Below are 19,239 nucleotides of genomic sequence, written 5' to 3' on the forward strand. Positions count from 1 at the left end.
TTTCTCCCAGACTCAGAAGGCTATATCCTAAATTATGAAGTGAAAGAGTCAAGGTTGGAGCAACCATTCATGTATGTTAGAAACTACCTACTTTTATGTTACATGACTGAAGACACAAAAACCCCACAAATCCCCAAATCTAGCTCTTATTGCCACATCCCAGTAAATCAGAGAGACCCATTTCATATGCCAAGAATGCAAGAAGGGGTAGTTGCCAGAATAATGACCCAGCCTCCTTATTTCAAAAGCCCAGCGTCTAATATAGAAATCAAACTTGCAGTTGTCAAAACTCATCAAATTGTATAACTTCAAATTTCTGCATTTTACTACATTTAAATTATACCTCAATAAAAAATACTATGAAAAAAAGTAAGAAAAAGAGAAAGGAAATAAAAAGTACATTATCAGGTTCTATGGCGAAATAAAACTAAATAATTTATATCTATTGTCCTTAACAAGGTCAAAAGCAGGAAACAATAAGCAAAGCTTATTTTAAAAATGCTGAACTAACTACACAGACTCCATTTCCCTTGGATCATTAAAGAGAGGGACTTCTTCAATAAGTAACGGCACCCCACACGCTTGATACCATTAAGAAAATTGAGAATTCTTGGAGTGATGAACTAGGGCTAATTTTTTTGTCTTTTCTTAACTTTTTCCATTATTTTTCAAATAATCTATAAAACAGTTTAACTTTATCATCAATGTGAAAGTCCTGCCCACTCATCCTAGCAAGCAAGAATTAATTTAGCTCTTTGGGTTTTAGGCATTTCATGGTGGGGGGAAAAGGGTACTAGATCCATTTATTTAAAATCCAGGCTGAAAAATAAACCAACAAAAAGTTCTTGTCCCTCTGGAGATTTTAGTATATTTATTTGAAAACCAGGTTCTGTGAAAGAGCGCACCAAGAGTCATACATCTTCTCTCCAACCAGACGTGAGGACAGGGTTCTTCAGGTCAGCGCAGATGCAGTGATACATGCAGTGACGAGCAGGTGTCAACGCGAGTTTCCTCCCAGGCATTTCCAAGGAGCCTGGGCAGTCTTCTTCAGCTGAGCGATGAGGCCCTGGGGAAGATAGGGTCATTCTTTATTTTCAAAACATTTTTATGTTGTCTTTTAGACTACTAGCTGTTGAAGTCTAAAAGTAGCCCCTAATCCTGCCTATATGTCCTAATATGCCAGTTTGTGCCTACACTACAGTTTTCAAACTTCTATTGTTCTGAGTATTTTATCCTTTTGAAAACCAACACGGATCCAATTGCCTTCTGAAAACTAAGCCACCCTTAAAGACCTCATTGGGGGTTTTCAGGACGGTGCTGTGAAAGGCTGAACGGCTGACGTGAGGCAGCTCTGCATAGGCCCAGTGCTCGTGGTAGGAATACTGACTGCTGGGTGTTGTCTGGATAAAGTTTAGGAAACCATCAAGGGCTGAAAGAGAATGTTCAAGGGCAAGTTTAGATAGCAGTGAAGTTAGTATAAATCTCCCTCTCCAAGGTTTAAACTGTCTCTCAGAGGCTTGAATATAGTATTTTCCTACTAACGGCAGAGTTTCTGCCATAATACATACCTGACATTTCTGTAAAAGCTTTCATTAATTGCTAGTCAGTGTATAATACCCATAGTGCTAGATTTGTAACCTGACATTTGCAACCTGACATGTATTTTCTTTTGTCATAATGTAATAAACGATACCGTTCTTACTTTCTTGAGAGTTCAATAAGTTCATATTTGTCTGACAATGTTATTTATATTAGGGTGGAATTAGACAATCTTGATTACACATTTTACATGCATCTTCAAATATGTGATGACTGTTCAAAAAAATGGGGGAAATAAGAATGAAAATTTCATGAAATTAGATTATTCCAATCTTTTTCATTTAAAGACCCCCTTTCAACATTGTTAGAACAGTAGCATAATAATAATCTTTTTCAACTGGATAAAGCTTTGTGTTATAGTCTAACTGACCCCAAAATACATTAGATGTTCAATAGCTTCTCTGACTAAATGAATGTTATGGCTTTTAGTGCCAAACGTATTGGCAAAGAAAAGGGAGAGAGAGAAGAATCAATGAGAAGAACAGATTCTTCTCAAACTGTGCTTCTCAAACTGTAGTCTACGGACCAGTGCTGGCCCACAAACTGTAACTGACCCACAACTAGGAGCTTACATCAAAATGCAAATCAACTCCATTGTTGAGCCAACTGTCGGCAGTTCAGCCGACTTCTTTTGGGACTTTCTCAATAAAAGAAGTATTGAGCAGATTCATATTCTGAAGCAAGCTCTCTCCTTCCTCATGGATCTACGGACACACTCTGCAGAGCAGCTGCTTTGAATTGCACTGTTCGTACACTATAGATAGTGAGCCAATGAAGAAAGAAAAGGAGTTGGAAGAACAGGTCAAAAAGGGGGGAAGTTTTAATATTGTTTAGGTAAAGAGGGATTAAGCACAGAAGAAAGGGAAGAAGTGGGACAATGCGCCTGCACAAAACCACCGTGTAAAATGTTTGCTGCACACACACCTCTGGGCCTTAATCATCAATGTACTCAAACGGTTCTGGGGGTTCTGGCTCTTGTTCTTCTTCCTCGATTTTCGGGCCATGGGCTGCCACAGGTTCCACGAGCTCTTCCATGTCTTCACTGGTATCCTTCAGAATGATGATGCCTCCAATGGACAGCTGTCAACACACAGCAGGGAATAAAGAGGCACAAGCTGCACTCACATTCCAGACTGCTCCAGAATCCAGAGTGCAAATTTGTTAAATGGGTAAATGGTACCTTAAGACCACCTGAATGTTTTGGAGGCAAAGAACTGGGCTAGAACTACACTTTACTAGGTGAGAGCCAGGAAGCCTGGGCATTCATGCCTGTGTGATGCTACACTGGTGACTTAACCAGACTGTTCAACTGGAAGAAGGGGCTGAGATCTTCCTGTTCTATTCCTTCAGGTTAGTCTGAGACCTGAATGAGGAAAGCAATGGCAGTGTGTACTACACGGGACAGAGAAAACTGGAATCTATAAGGAGTATCTGCAAGCTTAACCCAGGCGCTCTGTCTGGATGAAACATCCTATTTAAGAAGAGTATTTTCCAGTACTAGCCTCAGTCTGAGTGCGAGGAGAATGTTTACTGTCCAAACATGGTATTCTAATACCACATTCTAGTACCGCACCTTGCTACTCAATAAATCATTATCACCTGGGAGCTTGTTAGAATGCAGAAAACTCGGCCCTACCTTAGAGCTACAGAATCTGCATTTTAACAAGATCGCCATCCAGGTGATTTGTACGCACACTGAAGTTTGAGAAGTACACTAGTCTAATAGACACCTTATTATTTGTGAGAAAACCATCATTTTTGACACAAAAGACAATCTACAAACAAATATATGGTGATGGAAGGAGAACTGACTCTGGGTGGTGAACACACAATGGGGTTTATAGATGATGTCATACAGAATTGTACACCTGAAATCTATGTAACTTTACTAACAATTGACACCCCAATAAACTTTAATTAAAAAAAAAGACAATCTACAAATGAAAAGCCAATTTTTCTCCAGCAATTTCAGAATGACAGAATAACATAAATACAACAGATACCTGACTGTTTTCTACTTTAATCTACAAATCCTTGTGATGAAAGACAATGAAGAAATAGCAATTCTATTAAGCCCTCTCCCAAACTTATTAGCAGAAGGTAAATTCAAACAGCAAACTGTTCACCCATCTCTGGTGTGCTAATCTTATTCTGTTTGCTTGCCTGTGTCAAAGGAAATGGAAAGCTGCTCTCTGTAATTAAATCAGTCAACAGTGGCAGGGCACATCTGGAAAAAATGTATTTCTACCAAAGCACATTACTGGGAAGGAAAAGAAGCACAAGAACATTAGTTAAATGATTTACATATGTGTAAGCATCTCTGCAGTTCAATCTAATCTGATTTTTTATGCATCAGAACTCTGCCCTGCCACGCTATAAAACTGGTGCACCTTCATGAATTTCTAAACGATTTCCCTTCTCTCAACAGCCACATCTCTGTACTCATTACTCTAGAACTCTTTTCCTTAAAAAGTTTGCTTTTCTTGAAGCGGGGCCATTTTATGAATGGACCCTGCCTTTACCACCAACATTCACCCAACAACAATCAGAATACATGGCCACTGTCCTAATCCTCCATGGCCTAGTTTACTGGAATCTTCTAAAGGACCAAATGCAAATGAGTTTTCTACTAAATAGAAGAAATTACCCATGTTTACAAAAGGAGTTCTTACATTTTGGAAACACATGGCTCCAGATTATAACTACTATATCATGTGTAAATGGAATGAAATAATCCAACTCAAATCCTGCAATATAATCAACATATGGAAAGAGCTTTTTATAGCTGCATAATTTAGGCTTATTAATGCTTTACATGTTAGTGAGAAAGTTCATATTCTCTAAACAGAAGATAAGATACACGTATATGACATTGTTTTCTGAGAAGGCTAGTGACAACTGAAGACACAGGCAATAGAACATTTCCTGTTGCCAAGCACTCCACACTCTAAGACATCTTTTAAGATGTACAGGAAGCACAGTAGGAATGGTATCCATTTTCAAAACTAGTTGCCTTTTCGACATACAGATGGCAAACAGACATATGAAGAAATGCTCAACCTCACTAACCATCAGAGAAATGCAAATAAAAACCACAATGAGATACCACCTCCCCCCAGACAAAATGGCTATCATCAATAAATCAACAAACAACAAGTGCTGGCGCGGATGTGGAGAAAAGGGAACGCTTGTGCACTGTTGGTGGGATTGCAGACTGGTGCAGCCACTATGGAAAACAGTATGGAGGTATCTCAAAAATCTGAAAATGGAACTACCCTATGATCCAGTAATTCCACTCCTAGGTATCTATCCGGAGAAATCCAAAACTTCAATTCAAAAATCTTTATGCACTCCTATGTTTATTGCAGCACTATACACAATAGCTAAGACATGGAAACAACCAAAATGCCCATCGGTAGATGACTGGATTAAGAAACTGTGGTACATTTATACAATGGAGTATTACGCAGCCATAAAGAAGAAAGAAATCTTACCATTTGCAACAACATGGATGGACCTAGAGAACATTATGTTAAGTGAAATAAGTCAGACAGAGAAAGATAAGTACCATATGATCTCACTTATTTGCGGATTCTAAAGAAAAGAATAAGTGAATGAACTAATCAGAAACAGTTTTGGAGACAAAGAGGAAAAACTAAAGGTTGCTAGATGGGCGGGAGGGGTAGGGGGTGGGGGGGAGGGTGAGGGGATTGGAGGGCAGTCGGTGACCATAGGATGGCCACGGGTTTGAAAATTAATCTGGGGAACGTAATTTGGTGGTTACCAGAGGGTAAGGGGGTTGGGGGGTGGGGGATGAGGGTGAGGGGGATCAAATGTATGGTGATGGAAGGGGAGCTGACTCTGGGTGGTGAACACACAGTGTGATTTATGGATGATGCGATACAGAATTGCACACCTGAAATCTATGTAATTTTACTAACAATTGTCACCCCAATAAATTAAAAAATAAAATTAAAAAACAAAAAAAAACAAAAAAAAACTAGTTGCCTTTTCAAATGCAGTGTCTGAGGAAGGGTCTCAAGACCCTGCCATTGAAGGTATGGGAGTGAGTGAGAGGGCACCTCTTTCTTCATTGTATAAACACAGAGGCAGTCTTGTCTTTTCTTTTTCTTTCTTTGAGATATAATTCACATAACAAATTCTTTTAAAATATACAATTCAGTAGTTTTTACTATATTCACAAAGCTGCCAACCACTTCCACCATCTAATTCAAGAACACACTCATTAATCTGAAAGAAACCCTGCACCATAAGCAGTCACTTTCTATTTCCCCTACTCCCAGCCCCTGGCAACCACTAATGCAACTTCTGTTCCTATGGATGTGCCTTTTCTGGACATTTCATGTAAATGGAATCATACAATATGTGCATTTTTGTGTCTGGCTTGTATCACATCTTGTTTATCCATTCACTACTTGATGGACATTTGAGTTATTTTCTACTTTATGGCTATTATATAGAAAGCTGGTATGAACGTTAGTGTGCGCATATTTGTGTAGACACAGTTTTCATTCTCTTGGGAGTGGAACTGCTGGGTTATATGGTAAGTCTACATTTAACTTTTTGAAGAATTGCCAACTGGCTTCCACAGAATCTGAAATAGTTTATATTCCCATCAGTGCTTTATGAAGATTCCAATTTCTCCACATACTTGCTAACTTTAACCTACAAATCTACTGCCCCTTTTTTTTTTTTTTTTTAAAGATTTTATTGGAGGAAGGGGAACAGGACTTTCTTGGGGAACAGTGTGTACTTCCAGGACATTTTTTCCAAATCAAGTTGTTGTCCTTTCAATCTTAGTTGTGGAGGGTGCCGTTCAGCTTCAAGTTGTTGTCCTTTCAGTCTTAGTTGTGGAGGGCGCAGCTCAGCTCCAGGTCCAGTTGCCGTTTTCTAGTTGCAGGGGGCACAGCCCGCCATCCCTTGCGGGAGTCAAACCAGCAACCTTGTGTTTGAGAGGATGCGCTCCAACCAACTGAGCCATTTGGGAGCTCAGCGGCAGCTCAGCTCAAGGTGCTGTGTTCAATCTTAGTTGCAGGGGGCACTGCCCACCATCCCTTGTGGGAGTCGAGGAATTGAACTGGCAACCTTGTGGTTGAGAGCCCACTGGCCCATGTGGGAATCGAACTGGCAGCCTTCAGAGTTAGGAGCATGGAGCTCTAACCGCCTGAGCCACCAGGCCGGCCCACCCTTCTTTTTTATTATAACCATTCTAGAGGGTATGATGTGGTATCTCCTTGTGGTTTTGATTTACATTTCCCTAATGACTACTGATGTGGCACATCTTTTTACAGGGTTACTGGCTACTTGTATATATTCATTCTTTGGAGAAATGTCTATTAAAATCCGTTGCCCATTTTAAAAATAGGTTGTCTTCTTATTGTTGAGTTGGAAGAGATTTTTAAACGTATTCAGGATACAAGTCTCTTATCAGATGTATGATTGAAAATATTTTCTCCTATTCTGTGGATCATCTTTTTAACTTTCTTGCTAGTGTGTGTCTTTTGCAACACAAAAGTTTTTTAAATAAAGTCGAATTTATTGTTTCTTTGGTTGCTTGTGCCTTAGATGTCATATATAAGAAAACATCACCTAATCCAAGGTCACAAAGATTTACATGTATGTTTTCATCTATGGATTTTATAGTTTTAGTTCTTATATTTAAGTCTTTGATCATTTTCAGTTAATTTTATTTTTTTTTAATTTTATTGGAGAATATTGGGGAAAAGCGTGTTTCTCCCAGGACCCATCAGCTCCAAGTTGTTGTCCTTCAATCTAGTTGTGGAGGGCGCAGCTCAGCTCCAAGTCTAGTTGCTGTTTTCAATTTTTAGTTGCAGGGGGCGCAGTCTGCCATCCCATGCAGGTATTGAACCAGCAAACTTGTTAAGAGCTCATGCTCTAACCAACTGAGCCATCCAGCTGCCCCTCCGGAAGCTCAGCGGCAGCTCCTTGTCTTTACTCTAGTTGCGGAGGGAGCAGCTCACTGGCCCAGGTGGGAATCGAACCCACAACCCTGTTGTTCAGAGCTCATGCTCTAACCAACTGAGCCATCTGGTTGTCCTTCAGTTAATTTTTATAAATGATATGAGGTAGGGGTCCAACTTAATTCTCTTGCAGGTGAATATCCAGTTGTCCCAGCACTATTTCTTGAAAAGATTTATTCTTTCCTCATTGAATGGTCTTAGTATCCTTGTCAAAAATCAACTGACTATAAATGTATGTGTTTATCTCTGGACTCTCAACTTAATTCCACTGATCTAAATGTGTAAACTTATCCCAATACCACACAGTCTTGATTATTGTCGCTCTGTAGTAAGTTTTGAAATTGGGAAGTGTGATTCTTCCAATTTTATTCTTCTTTTTTAAGCCTGTTTTGGTTATTCTGGGTACCCTGCATTTCCATATGAATTTGAAGATCAACCTTCTGTCAAGTCAGCTGGGATTTTGATAAGGATTGTGTTGAATCTGTAGATCAAATTGGAGAGTACTGCTATCTTAATAATATTAAGTCTTCCAATCCATGAACATTGATTATTGATCTGTAGTTTTCTTTTCTTGTAGGTCTTTGTCTGGTTTTACTATCAGGGTAATACTGGCCTCACAGAACGAATCAGGCAGTGTTCCCTCCTCTTCCATTTTTCAGAAGTTTGCAAAGGATTGGTATTAATTTTTTTAAAATGTTTTAAAGAATTTACCAGTGAAATCATCTGGCTCTGGGCTTTTTCTTGGGTAGGTTTCTGATTATTAATTCAATCTCTTTACTTACTATAGGTCTATTCAGATTTTCTATTTCTTCAAGTCAGTTATAGTAGTTTGTGTTTTTCCAGGAATTTGTCCATTTCATCTAAATTACTTAATTTGTTGACATACAGTAATTCATAGTGTTCTCTCTTTTTTTTAGGACTTTATTGGGTAAACAATAAAGTGTGTACTTCCAGGACTTTTTTTTTTTTTCCCAAGTCAAGTTGTTGTCCTTTCAATCTTAGTTGTGGAGGGTGCCATTCAGCTTCAAGTTGTTGTCCTTTCAGTCTTAGTTGTGGAGGGCGCAGCTCAGCTCCAGGTCCAGTTGCCGTTGCTAGTTGCAGGGGGTGCAGCCCACCATCCCTTGCAGGAGTCAAACTGGCAACCTTGTGTTTGAGAGGATGCGCTCCAACCAACTGAGCCATCCGGGAGCAGCTCAGCTCAAGGTGCCGTGTTCAATCTTAGTTGCAGGGGGCGGAGCCCACCATCCCTTGCGGGACTTGAGGAATTGAACTGGCAACCTTGTGGTTGAGAGCCCACTGGCCCATGTGGGAATCGAACCGGCAGCCTTCGGAGTTAGGAGCACGGAGCTCTAACCGCCTGAGCCACCGGGCCAGCGCCCATAGTGTTCTCTTATAATCCTTTTTATTTCTGTAAGGTTGGTTGTAATGACCCTCTTTGTTTCCTGATTTCAATAATTTAAGTCCCCCCCTTTTTGATTATACAGATAGGCTTACTCATATTTATTTGTCACACATAGTAAGAATAATTATAACAATAACCAACATTTATTGTATATTTTGTGCCAGACATGGCTCTAGATGCTTGTATGAATTACTAATTTTATCTTTATAAGCCCGATATAGACAATATCTATAATAAAGATATAGATATAATAATAACAATGATTATCATTAACTCTCATTTTATAGATGAAGAAATAAAAGCATGGAGAAATTAATTTGTCAGCAATCTAGGGCTAATACAATTTCTTTTAAATCTTTCATTTCTTTTAATAAATAGACTTTATTTTTTAGAGCAATTTTAGATTCACAGCAAAACTGAGTGGAAATATAGAGATTTCCCATATAGCCCTGGCCCCACTCATGTATAGCTTCTAACATTTTTAGCACCCTCTATCAGAGTGTGCAATTATTTGCTATAATCGATGAACCTACATTGACACATCATTATCACTCGAAGTCCACAGTTTACATTAGGGTTCACTCTTGGTGCTATATATTCTATGAGTTTGGACAAATGTATAATGACATTTATCTATTATTATAGTATCATAAAGAGTAGTTTCACTTCCCTAAAAATCCTGTGCTCCACCTATTCATCCCTCCCTTACTCTATCTTCTCTCCTTTTATCTTGCTCAATCTAGGTAAAAGTTTGTCAATTTTGTTAATTTTTTAAGGAACTAACTTTTGGCTTTCTTGATTTTCTCTACTGTTTTCCTATTTCTCTATATCATAACTATGCTGTATTATGAACTTCTATGGCATAAGCCTCTGGCAGATGAAGGATATTTGAAGCACTACATAAAGAAAAGAATAGCTCCCCCATATCTATATGGAAGGAAATGTTCTCTCTTTTGCTAAGAGATTTATTAGCACTAAAGAGCTTTCTCCAATGCTTTGGAGATTTATTCTTTTCTACCAATACTCCATTGTCCTATGGGTTAATATCCCTTGGGTATACAGGTAAGGGCAAAAGGTCACTTACTGGTTTGAAAGGCTGGTATCTACAGGTCTCTGGCATGGTCAGAACCTTAAGCTGGGCAGGCATAACTCGGGCTGGGTTATCCAATAACTGGAAGTTTGGCTCAGGTTCTTTTTTCTTCTCTTTTTCTTCCTTTTTCTCTGCCTCATCCTAGAAAATATTTAAAAAATTGCCCCAAAAATGTTCATGTCTGTTCCACATCACTGAATAATGTTTGATAATTTTACCGAGCAACTATTAGGTAGAAAAGGTAGTTAGGATTAGATACAATGGAGGTACAATTAAAGTAGTATCAGACTCAGAGGAGGGAGAGTATTACTCTGCTTGGGGCTGAGAATGGTTATTTAACTTGGTTTAATAGGATGAGAAGGTTTTTTCACCAGCAGAGATCAGGAAAAAAAGGGTCTATTTAAGCAAATGACCCATTTCAGTTGTTATTTCCTCCAAGAACTCTTTCCTGATTTGTACGATGAAATGTTCTTTTCTTCCCATGAATGAATATAATTTCTTAAGTCTCTTCCAATTAAAATTTTATGAGTCTCTATGATTGGAACAGAATAATTATTTAAAGGGAGCCAAGAGCAAGGTATGATAATGTTCAGCTAAGGAAGAATGTAGACCATGACAGAGATAGATAAATCAACCCACATAACCACCAAGTTATACCCACCACTTCCATTTTTTCCTCCTCTTTTTTTTCTTTTTCTTTTTCTTTCTTTTTTGCCTTGGCAGTAATAGATAACACAGCTGTGGAAACCTAAAAGAAATGAACAGTGTAAATCATTGTAATCCCTCATCTATATAAATATGTACTAGCCCAAAGAGAACTCAGTCCCACAATACTATTCTATTTCCTGGCAGTAAGTATCATAAAGAACAAAGTAATCGAGGAATAAATGGGAAAAGCAAGCAGGACATTTATTCATGTAATTACTATGGTCATCAGGTGAAGCTTATGTCCAATATACCTCTTATTTATTTATTTATTTTTTTAGCTGAAGCTTACATTGGATGTAGATTTGCTATCGTGAACTTCTGAGATGGAGATCTGGGTGCTGCACCCTTTTATATTTTACAGGGAAAACACTAGAAAACAAAATTTTTTTCTACACCTGGTCGTAAAGATACTCTCACTGGACTAGATGCCCTGGAAATACACAGTGGGTGAGTGATTAGTCTGGAATTATCCTCCTTGATGGGCTTCATTGAAATCAAAGGTGAAACAGGGACTCTGAAAAGCTGAGCAGTATTGGTGTAAACTGACTTTGTTTCAGACCCTAAAGGGGAGAGTGTGAAACACAGCTGATGAAACAAGATGTTGTCATCAAAGGATATTCATTATCCACCACCCTCAAATAGGTCAATTATATAATTATCCCTACTTACACACAAATTTACAGCAAATAATCAACAACTGGCTAATATGGAACATTATCTTGAGAAAAAGAACCACTTTTCTAAATATAAGGTATCATGAAGGGAAATTTTACTAAGAAAACTTTAGGGATAAGTTCAGCTCTCTAATTCACCATGGTCTGATTTAACACATATCAACGGATGTCCTCACACACTGTTGGTAGGAATATAAATGGGTTATACCCATTTTGAAGGGAAATTTAGTTAATACCTATGAAAATAAATAATGTGCATTGCTTTTGATCAAGCAATTCCACATCTAAGATACTAACCTATAGATATATTTGTACTAGTGCACAAATATATGTGTATAAAGACTCTTATTCCAGTTTCATTTGTAACAAATTAGAAATAACTTTAAATATCTGTCAGATAAGGAACTGGTAAGAAAAATGATATATACGTAAAGGGACTGCCCTGTAGCTTTGGAAAAAACCAAGATCCATATACACTGAAAGACTTAAAGACAAACTGTTTAAGTGAAAACAATAAGATGCAGAATAATATGTAGAGAATAATTCTATTTGCGGTATAAAAAGTATTGATAGGTGCAGAGAAAACATTTGAAGGGATTCACAAATTGTGATTCCTGCAACATGGGACTTGAATGACCAGGAGAGAAAGAGGGCTCTTACTTCATATTCTTGTATAATGTTAGATTTTACCATAAAAAGTATTACTTTAAAAGTGTCTAATTTAAAATATAAAAATATGTAAAACAAACTTAAGTGAAACACGAAGCAATTCCTATATATAGGTACAAATAGTGCTCAAAGAAACAAAGAACCTACCTTTTCCTTCTCTTTTTCTTTTGGTACTTCCAGAGGGGCAGGATATGCAAATGTAGATGGTTTACAGTTCGATTTATACTGAACTTTCGGCATCTGAAGACATAAAAGAATTACCCCCTCCATTAAAATAATAAAAATCAATATTTAAGTATCATATACTATTAACAAACATACAAATGCAAAGTTTCAATCCAGGCAAAATGTTCAATTACAGTGCTATTCAATTTATGTTATCATTCCTCCCTTACAGGCATCTGTCTTCTTTCAGTGAGTTAGTTTTGTGGTGCTTTACAGAACTACCTACAGTTCCCTATACTTTCCTGAAGCTCTGTGCCTTTGAACGGGCATCCCTTTATCTCATCTTTACTGACCATGCATCCTGCTTCAGTGGGTTAAGTCCCACTCATGGTACTTATCAGATCAACTGTACCTCCTTTTAAAGTGTTACATGATTATCTAGCCTGCACAACTAATGTCCACATTCCTTCCTTGTACGACACTAACAACCCGTATAAGTTTGTATACAGTTTCTATGCCATATAATCATACTGTACAAGATTCTAACATGAGCTTAATGGAAAAGTCAGCTTCACGTCACTTATTAACCAGGTTTAAAGTTTTCCAGTCTGAATTTTTCTGTTTACCTAGTTTGCATTGGTAAAGAGTGGTAATAAGCATCATATATACTAGTACAAGAAATCTTGTCTTTCCATCCCTTTCATTGTGAAGAACAGAAACAGAGGTCATAAAATTGTGTGCCAGAGGAGTATGTCCCCAAAGATTATATGGGATTTTTAGCCACAATATCAAAAGTTAGGGGTTGGCGGCGCGGCCAGATGGCTCAGTTGGTTAGAGCGTAAGCTCTGAACAAGAGGGTTGCTGGTTCGATTCCCACATGGGCCAGTGAGCTGTGCCCTCCACAACTAGATTGAAGACAACGACTTGGAGCTGATGGGCCCTGGAGAAACACACTGTTTCCCAATATTCCCCAATAAAATAAAATAAAAAAAGGGTTATGGGTTGGGAAACCAAAAATTCTTGTTTTGAGAGATAAAACTGCTCAGTATTTTCACATGTGAGTAGTTTAATGCTGAAACACTGACAGGATAATTTGCTGTACTGCTATACTGAAAAGAATCAATTTAATGAAATACTCAATCTTTATCAACCATTTTTTTTCAGCCTAAAATTTTTCCACTCTGAGAGCTTAGCAGAACATTTTAACAACAGTGATGACCAGATGTAGGAGTTATTTAAGGTTAGAAAGGCCTCTGAGAAGATGGAAGAGCAAGGTGAATGAATCATTGGGCCGTAGGACTGAGAAAGACCTAAGCACAAACCCCATCAGAAAAGGATGGTGTGATGACAGGGGATGTATCACCTTAAGTCCTTGTCTTAAGCGACTAGTTTCCTCCTGTCAGATTCCCTGGCTCCTTGCTGTTGGTCTTGTTTTCTGCCACTACCAAAGGGACATCCTTGTTTTTCCCTTTAGTAATAATCCTTCTTCCATCAAATATTCTAGCACCAAATAACTCTGAAACACGTCCCTGTGTTAAACCTTCATTCCTTATTAAGATTTCATTTAGGTCCTCTTTCTTCCTTGCCCAGATTATTGCTATGCCATTGTAATGGATTTCCATTGATAGCAGAATGATGTTTCTAGAATGCAAACTTTATTATGTTATTTATCTGCATGAAATTATTCCACAGCTCCCACAGATTTTTAGTATTAATAAAGTTCATCAGGGTGATCTATAAAGCCTTTTCATATATATATATATATGTATATATATGTATATATATTTAAATGGTTTATCGTTTAGTTATATGACCCATTTCCTAATGTTTTGGTACACTGAATTTCCACCCCCCCTTCTGCCTCTGCCTCCCCCACTCCCATTCAAGCCGTTGTTTCTCAGTCTAGTTGTGTAGGACACAGCTCCCGGACCCATGCTGGTATTATGAGCCTTGTGCTTTCCCCGGCTGAGGCAGTCGGTCGCCAGTCGTCGGTCGGCTACTCACAGCAGCTCACGGCAGCTCTTGCCCGCTGCCAGCCGCTCATGCTGGCTGCCAGCCGCTCACACTGGCCACTGGCCGCTCATGGCAGCACATGGTAGCCCATGGCTGCTCAAGGCAGCGCAGCTCCAGGGAGAGTTGTTGTTTACAATCTTAGCTATAGACGGCACAGCTCACTGGCCCATGTGGGAACCGAACCGGCGACCTCGGCGTTAGGAGCACAGTGCTCCAACCACTTGAGCCACCGGGCTGGCCCACTTTTCCATATTTTTATGCTTTGTCCCCTCTCTCACCATTCTCTCTCAATTGATTTACCCAAGGTTACAAAGTTAGTAAGGAGGCTTGATTTTCAACAATCTCAACACATTCCACTCAACATGGTGACGACTTAATTTGAAGGGGAAATACTTTATTGATGAGATGCCACCTCATCTTTAAAATTTCATGAAAATCTTCATGAGTGGGTGGTGAATAGAATATGGTGAAGAAGATCCACTATAAAACGGAGGTCTCACAAACATACCTTTAAGTCCTTGTTAAGGCCAATGACACAGGTCGGGGTATAAGCCAATGACAGGAAGTGTGAAAGAGGAAACCAGAACCAGAACTGGGTAAAGACGAGGACACCAACCACAGAAGGCATATGGGTGTGCCCAGTCCTGGACTGCAAGGAGATTGTGACATTATGACCACCTGTAGAAAAAGAGAAACCATGAACATGAATCCAGGAAATCAATAATAAGGATTTTTACGTACTGCACTAGGGAAACATTTCTGATTATTGTAAGAGTACAGTTCATAAAATCTAATATGGTGTTGCTGTAATTAGTCAGCCAGTAAACAATCTCGAGTCTCCAAAACCGGAAGTACTGTATTTTAACTGGCCTCAGGGTAAATCTAGGTCTGCTTTCTATAGAGGAAGGCATTTTTCAAAAAAAAAAAAGCCTGAAGGATGCCAAAACTGTATGTTAAATTAAATATTAGTCTATTATTATATATAGGCTTTTAATGTACTAATAAAAAGTAAAATTTTAATACAAATATTTGCAAAAAATAGCCAAGAGGCAAAAGGTAGATACTGTTTGCTTAGTTTTACTCGTTTTGCTTTAGTCATGTCTAACCGTAGGCAGCTCCAACATTAACTAGCCTTGTGACCCTGGACAAATCACTTTACCTCTAAAAAAAGTTATTTTTCCCCATTGGTAAAATGAGGGCTTGAACTTGAGTACTTGAACTAGAGCACTACCACTGACAAGGAAAATGTTAATCTCCAATCTTTGATTCAACTGAAATTATTCTGAGAAAGCACAAAATATAAAACAATGAAATCAGAGCTAATTCTAGTTCATCAGAAATTTGGACTGTTGAGAGGGTATATGGCTTGGAACCTGGTAGCTGAATACAGCTACCTCTTGGCACATCCCCGAGGCTACCCCTTCAGGAAGTGCAGAGAAACAGTTTCAACAAGAGCTGAGATCCAAGTATTAGTTAGACAGCTGGATCTTGATCGGGCCTTTTTAAGCTGAGGTTCTTGGAGGCTATTAGGGGTTGCAAACTTGAATACCTTTAGGAAGCAGTCAGGTAAACGAATGAGAAAACTTGGGCTGGAAGCAATGGGGATTGAAGCAAAATGGAAAGCTCATGTCCTATTTAAAGAGGACATGTTACTAGGGGCATAGGTCTAGGGTCACTAGGTAATTTTGTTTTAAAAATCAGACTTGAAGACTTGAATCTGGATTTTGAACAAAAGTTTGCAAATTTTTCTAGGTAGACAAAACAAAACACATGTTTAAGTCAGATTTGGTCCAGGGGCTGCTTTGTTGTAGCCTCTGGTCTATATGGTAACAGCGTCAGGGCCGAACCTCAGAACTCTGAGATGCAGATCTTTTAGTTTATACAACATAGCCCATAAAAATGGGGCAGTCTGTGCCTAGCCACCATCATAATTTGATTTCCAATTCTGGATCCCTGTTGCTCACATTTCACTTCTCTAATCTCAGTATCTCACAGATGTCATGTTCATGTTTTGCTTGGAGTCAGGAAGTGAGTATCAACTTTAATAAACCAAAAAGCATTTAAAGTTTTTATAAGAACCAGGGTTCTACTGCCCAACCAAATAATCTAGATTTTCTGAATACTCCACTACAGATATTTAAGATTTTATCTGGAAAAAAAATCAGGCATACTTTAATTTTGTTTTTTCCAATAGGAATGAGTTATATACACTTATTGTCTGCTTGTACTCTTCTCTACTCTAACCCCACATTCACTGAATGTTTACTACATGTTGAGAATTTTGAACAAAATACTGAAAAAGATCCCAAGGAGCCTCCAGTCTAGTACAGAAGACAGATAAATAAAAAATTAAAATAAGGCATAGAAGTACTTCTGATAGTTATAAACCTGGGTACTAGTAGAGAAGACAGATAATTAAATAATTAAAATAAGGCATAAAAGTACTCTGATAGTTATAAACCTGGGTAGTAGTGGGAACATACAGCCAAGAATGTGATATTTGATCTAAGTTTTGAAGCTAAATTTCCTTTTATTTCAATGAAACCTATCTTCTTCAAACTTAGAAACTAAACTAGCCTCTTGCTCTAATAGTCCAAATTTCCGATAAAAGAAGGGAGAGTTTATCCTATTGATAGTGTTTACACAGTTTTACAAACTTCAATCTTCAGCTTTTTTCCCTGAATAGACCAAATCATTGAGTGAGTTCCCATAACTTCATTCATTCCTTTGAAGTGGCCCTCTCCACATTTTTTCTGTTACCACTAACTTCTGAGGACTACACATTTTTCTAAGGTAGTTAGCATAGTTTTATAGGAGGATAGGATAGTAAAGGAAAATGGGGTAAGAGAGTGCTTTTATGCTCGTAATAGTGAACATGACAGTACAGACTTCTATGTGCTAAATACTAAAATACCAAACGCAAAAGCCATCATAAATAGAGAAATTAACAGAAGCATCAAACTTGACTGGTCCATGACAAATCAAATAGACACTTGCGAAAAAAGAGGTAGAAGGTGAGAGGAGCTGCAAGAAGGAAGGAAGGAGGGGAAAACAGACTGAACTTCTAAAGCTAAAACAGAGAATTATCCTCCCCTAATTCTAACAAAAACTCTATTATAGTAAAAACTGGCAAAAAACCTGTATTTTATTAAATCAACAAGTAAAGGGTTGTAGTCTATACCCACAAACTTCAAGAAGTGGCAGCTAGAAGGAAAAAAAAGATTGTGGAGTAGAAAAATGTCACTAAATCTTACATTAAAACTAATTATCAAAAGTAGCCAATCTGTAAAGGCTACAATACTATATGATACCAACTATATAACATTCTGGAAAAGGAAAAAATAAAGCTATAGAGACAGTAAAAAGATCAGTGGTTGCCAGGGGATTGTGGGGAGAGAGGGAGAAAAGAAAAGGTGAAGCACAGAATTTTTTGGTCAGTGAGACTATTCTGTATAATACTGTGATGGTAGATACATTTCATCATGCATTTGTCAAAACCCAGAAAGACTCAAGCCAAATGTAAACTAGGCATAAACTAGGGACTGATAAAATCCAGCCAATTAAGTGATAAATCTTAGTACAGTACCCAGGAAAAAGCAGCAGCAATAACAGAAATGGTGGTGAACACTGAATCCATTTCAAGATATAACTAAGACTAAACTGGGAGAGCTAGGATTTCACAAGAGAATGTAAATGTTATAAACCATGACAATGGAAACATAAAAATATTGGAAGGTGGTAAGGAATGAGGAAGAACTATGGCATATCAATCTGTGCAGTTTAGATGCGTCGAGAATTGAAATATTTATACTTTAAAGTATCTATGGCATATTTTCCTTATTTACACACAGCTGCAAGAAATTGTCTTTCTATTAAAAGAGGAAAAAAAATTGTACCCAACACTAAAAATGTAAGTCTCAACTTCTTGGAAAATTAAAACAAAACAAAAACATTTCCACTAGACAAATGGATTAAAAGAGAATTATTTGCCTCAAAAACTTAGAAAAGCGCACCAACGTCCTAAGAAAAGAAAAAGCAAATAAAAGGTCCAAGCAGAAATAAAGAAATTAGAAAAAAAAGAGTAGCGTCAGAATATAAACAAACAAAAAGCGAAATCTCTAGCAAATTTAATGGAGAAAAAGAGAAAGAAAAAAAAATTAGAAAGGAGACAGAGATTTTAAAAAAGCTATATAAGGGAGATTATCTAAAAGTATAAAACAAGGACACTGAAAACCTTGATAACGATTAAAAAACACTCAGCATGTATAAAACCTAAAGAGATTTAATAAAAACAAAACTTAAAAAAAAATATTTTCCTTATCTCCTTCACTATAAATATACACACATTTCTAGTTGACTAAGAAAAGAATGACTGCCATAAATATGGCTAACAGTGTTTTTAGTGAAAAATGCAGACGGCTAATAAATTTCAGAAAATGTTCATCTAATAATAGAACTACTATGAAAATCATGAGATACTATTTTTCACCTTTCAAATTAGCAAAGATTAATAGAAAACATTATATTCTACATGGCTAAGGCATAGTAAGAAAAGGAATCACATACTGGTACAATGAAATAGGTACGCTTGTTCTCTTCTACCCTATTGAAACGTCACCAATAACAACAGTTAAGGAACATGTCGAATGAACCCCAAGTCCAAGGTACTTAATAAGCACACTATTCTACCGTGGAAGGGCAGTCTGCCTCTTTCGAAATGAACCACACCGTAGAGGTGAAGAGTGTGAATTCAGGAGCCAGACAGCACAGTGCTATGTAAGCATTTATCAGGCAAATATTCCATGTATCTTATTTTAGGATGATTTGGTTGCTAGAATTTGTCTAAAACCTAATGCTTCCTCAAAAAATTTCCAATGTCAACTATTTAAAACTGATATATATTAATAAAATTAAAGA

General features: G+C 37.7%; 1 protein-coding gene across 1 annotated transcript in view; it reads right to left on the reverse strand.

The window, feature by feature from the left end:
• Window positions 1-842: 842 nt before the first annotated feature.
• Window positions 843-19,239, reverse strand: part of PSMD1 (proteasome 26S subunit, non-ATPase 1) — a 93,839-nt gene continuing 75,442 nt past the window's right edge. The window contains exons 20-25 of the mRNA XM_033112209.1: window positions 14,831-15,000; window positions 12,292-12,384; window positions 10,755-10,841; window positions 10,088-10,234; window positions 2,524-2,679; window positions 843-1,066 (exon numbers count right to left, since the gene is read on the reverse strand). Coding sequence (XP_032968100.1) covers window positions 2,533-2,679; window positions 10,088-10,234; window positions 10,755-10,841; window positions 12,292-12,384; window positions 14,831-15,000 — 644 coding nt within the window. The 3' untranslated portion in view covers window positions 843-1,066; window positions 2,524-2,532. The remainder of the gene's footprint in view (window positions 1,067-2,523; window positions 2,680-10,087; window positions 10,235-10,754; window positions 10,842-12,291; window positions 12,385-14,830; window positions 15,001-19,239) is intronic.

Source organism: Rhinolophus ferrumequinum, chromosome 8 (assembly GCF_004115265.2).
Source record: "Rhinolophus ferrumequinum isolate MPI-CBG mRhiFer1 chromosome 8, mRhiFer1_v1.p, whole genome shotgun sequence".
Taxonomy (NCBI): Eukaryota; Metazoa; Chordata; class Mammalia; order Chiroptera; family Rhinolophidae; genus Rhinolophus; species Rhinolophus ferrumequinum.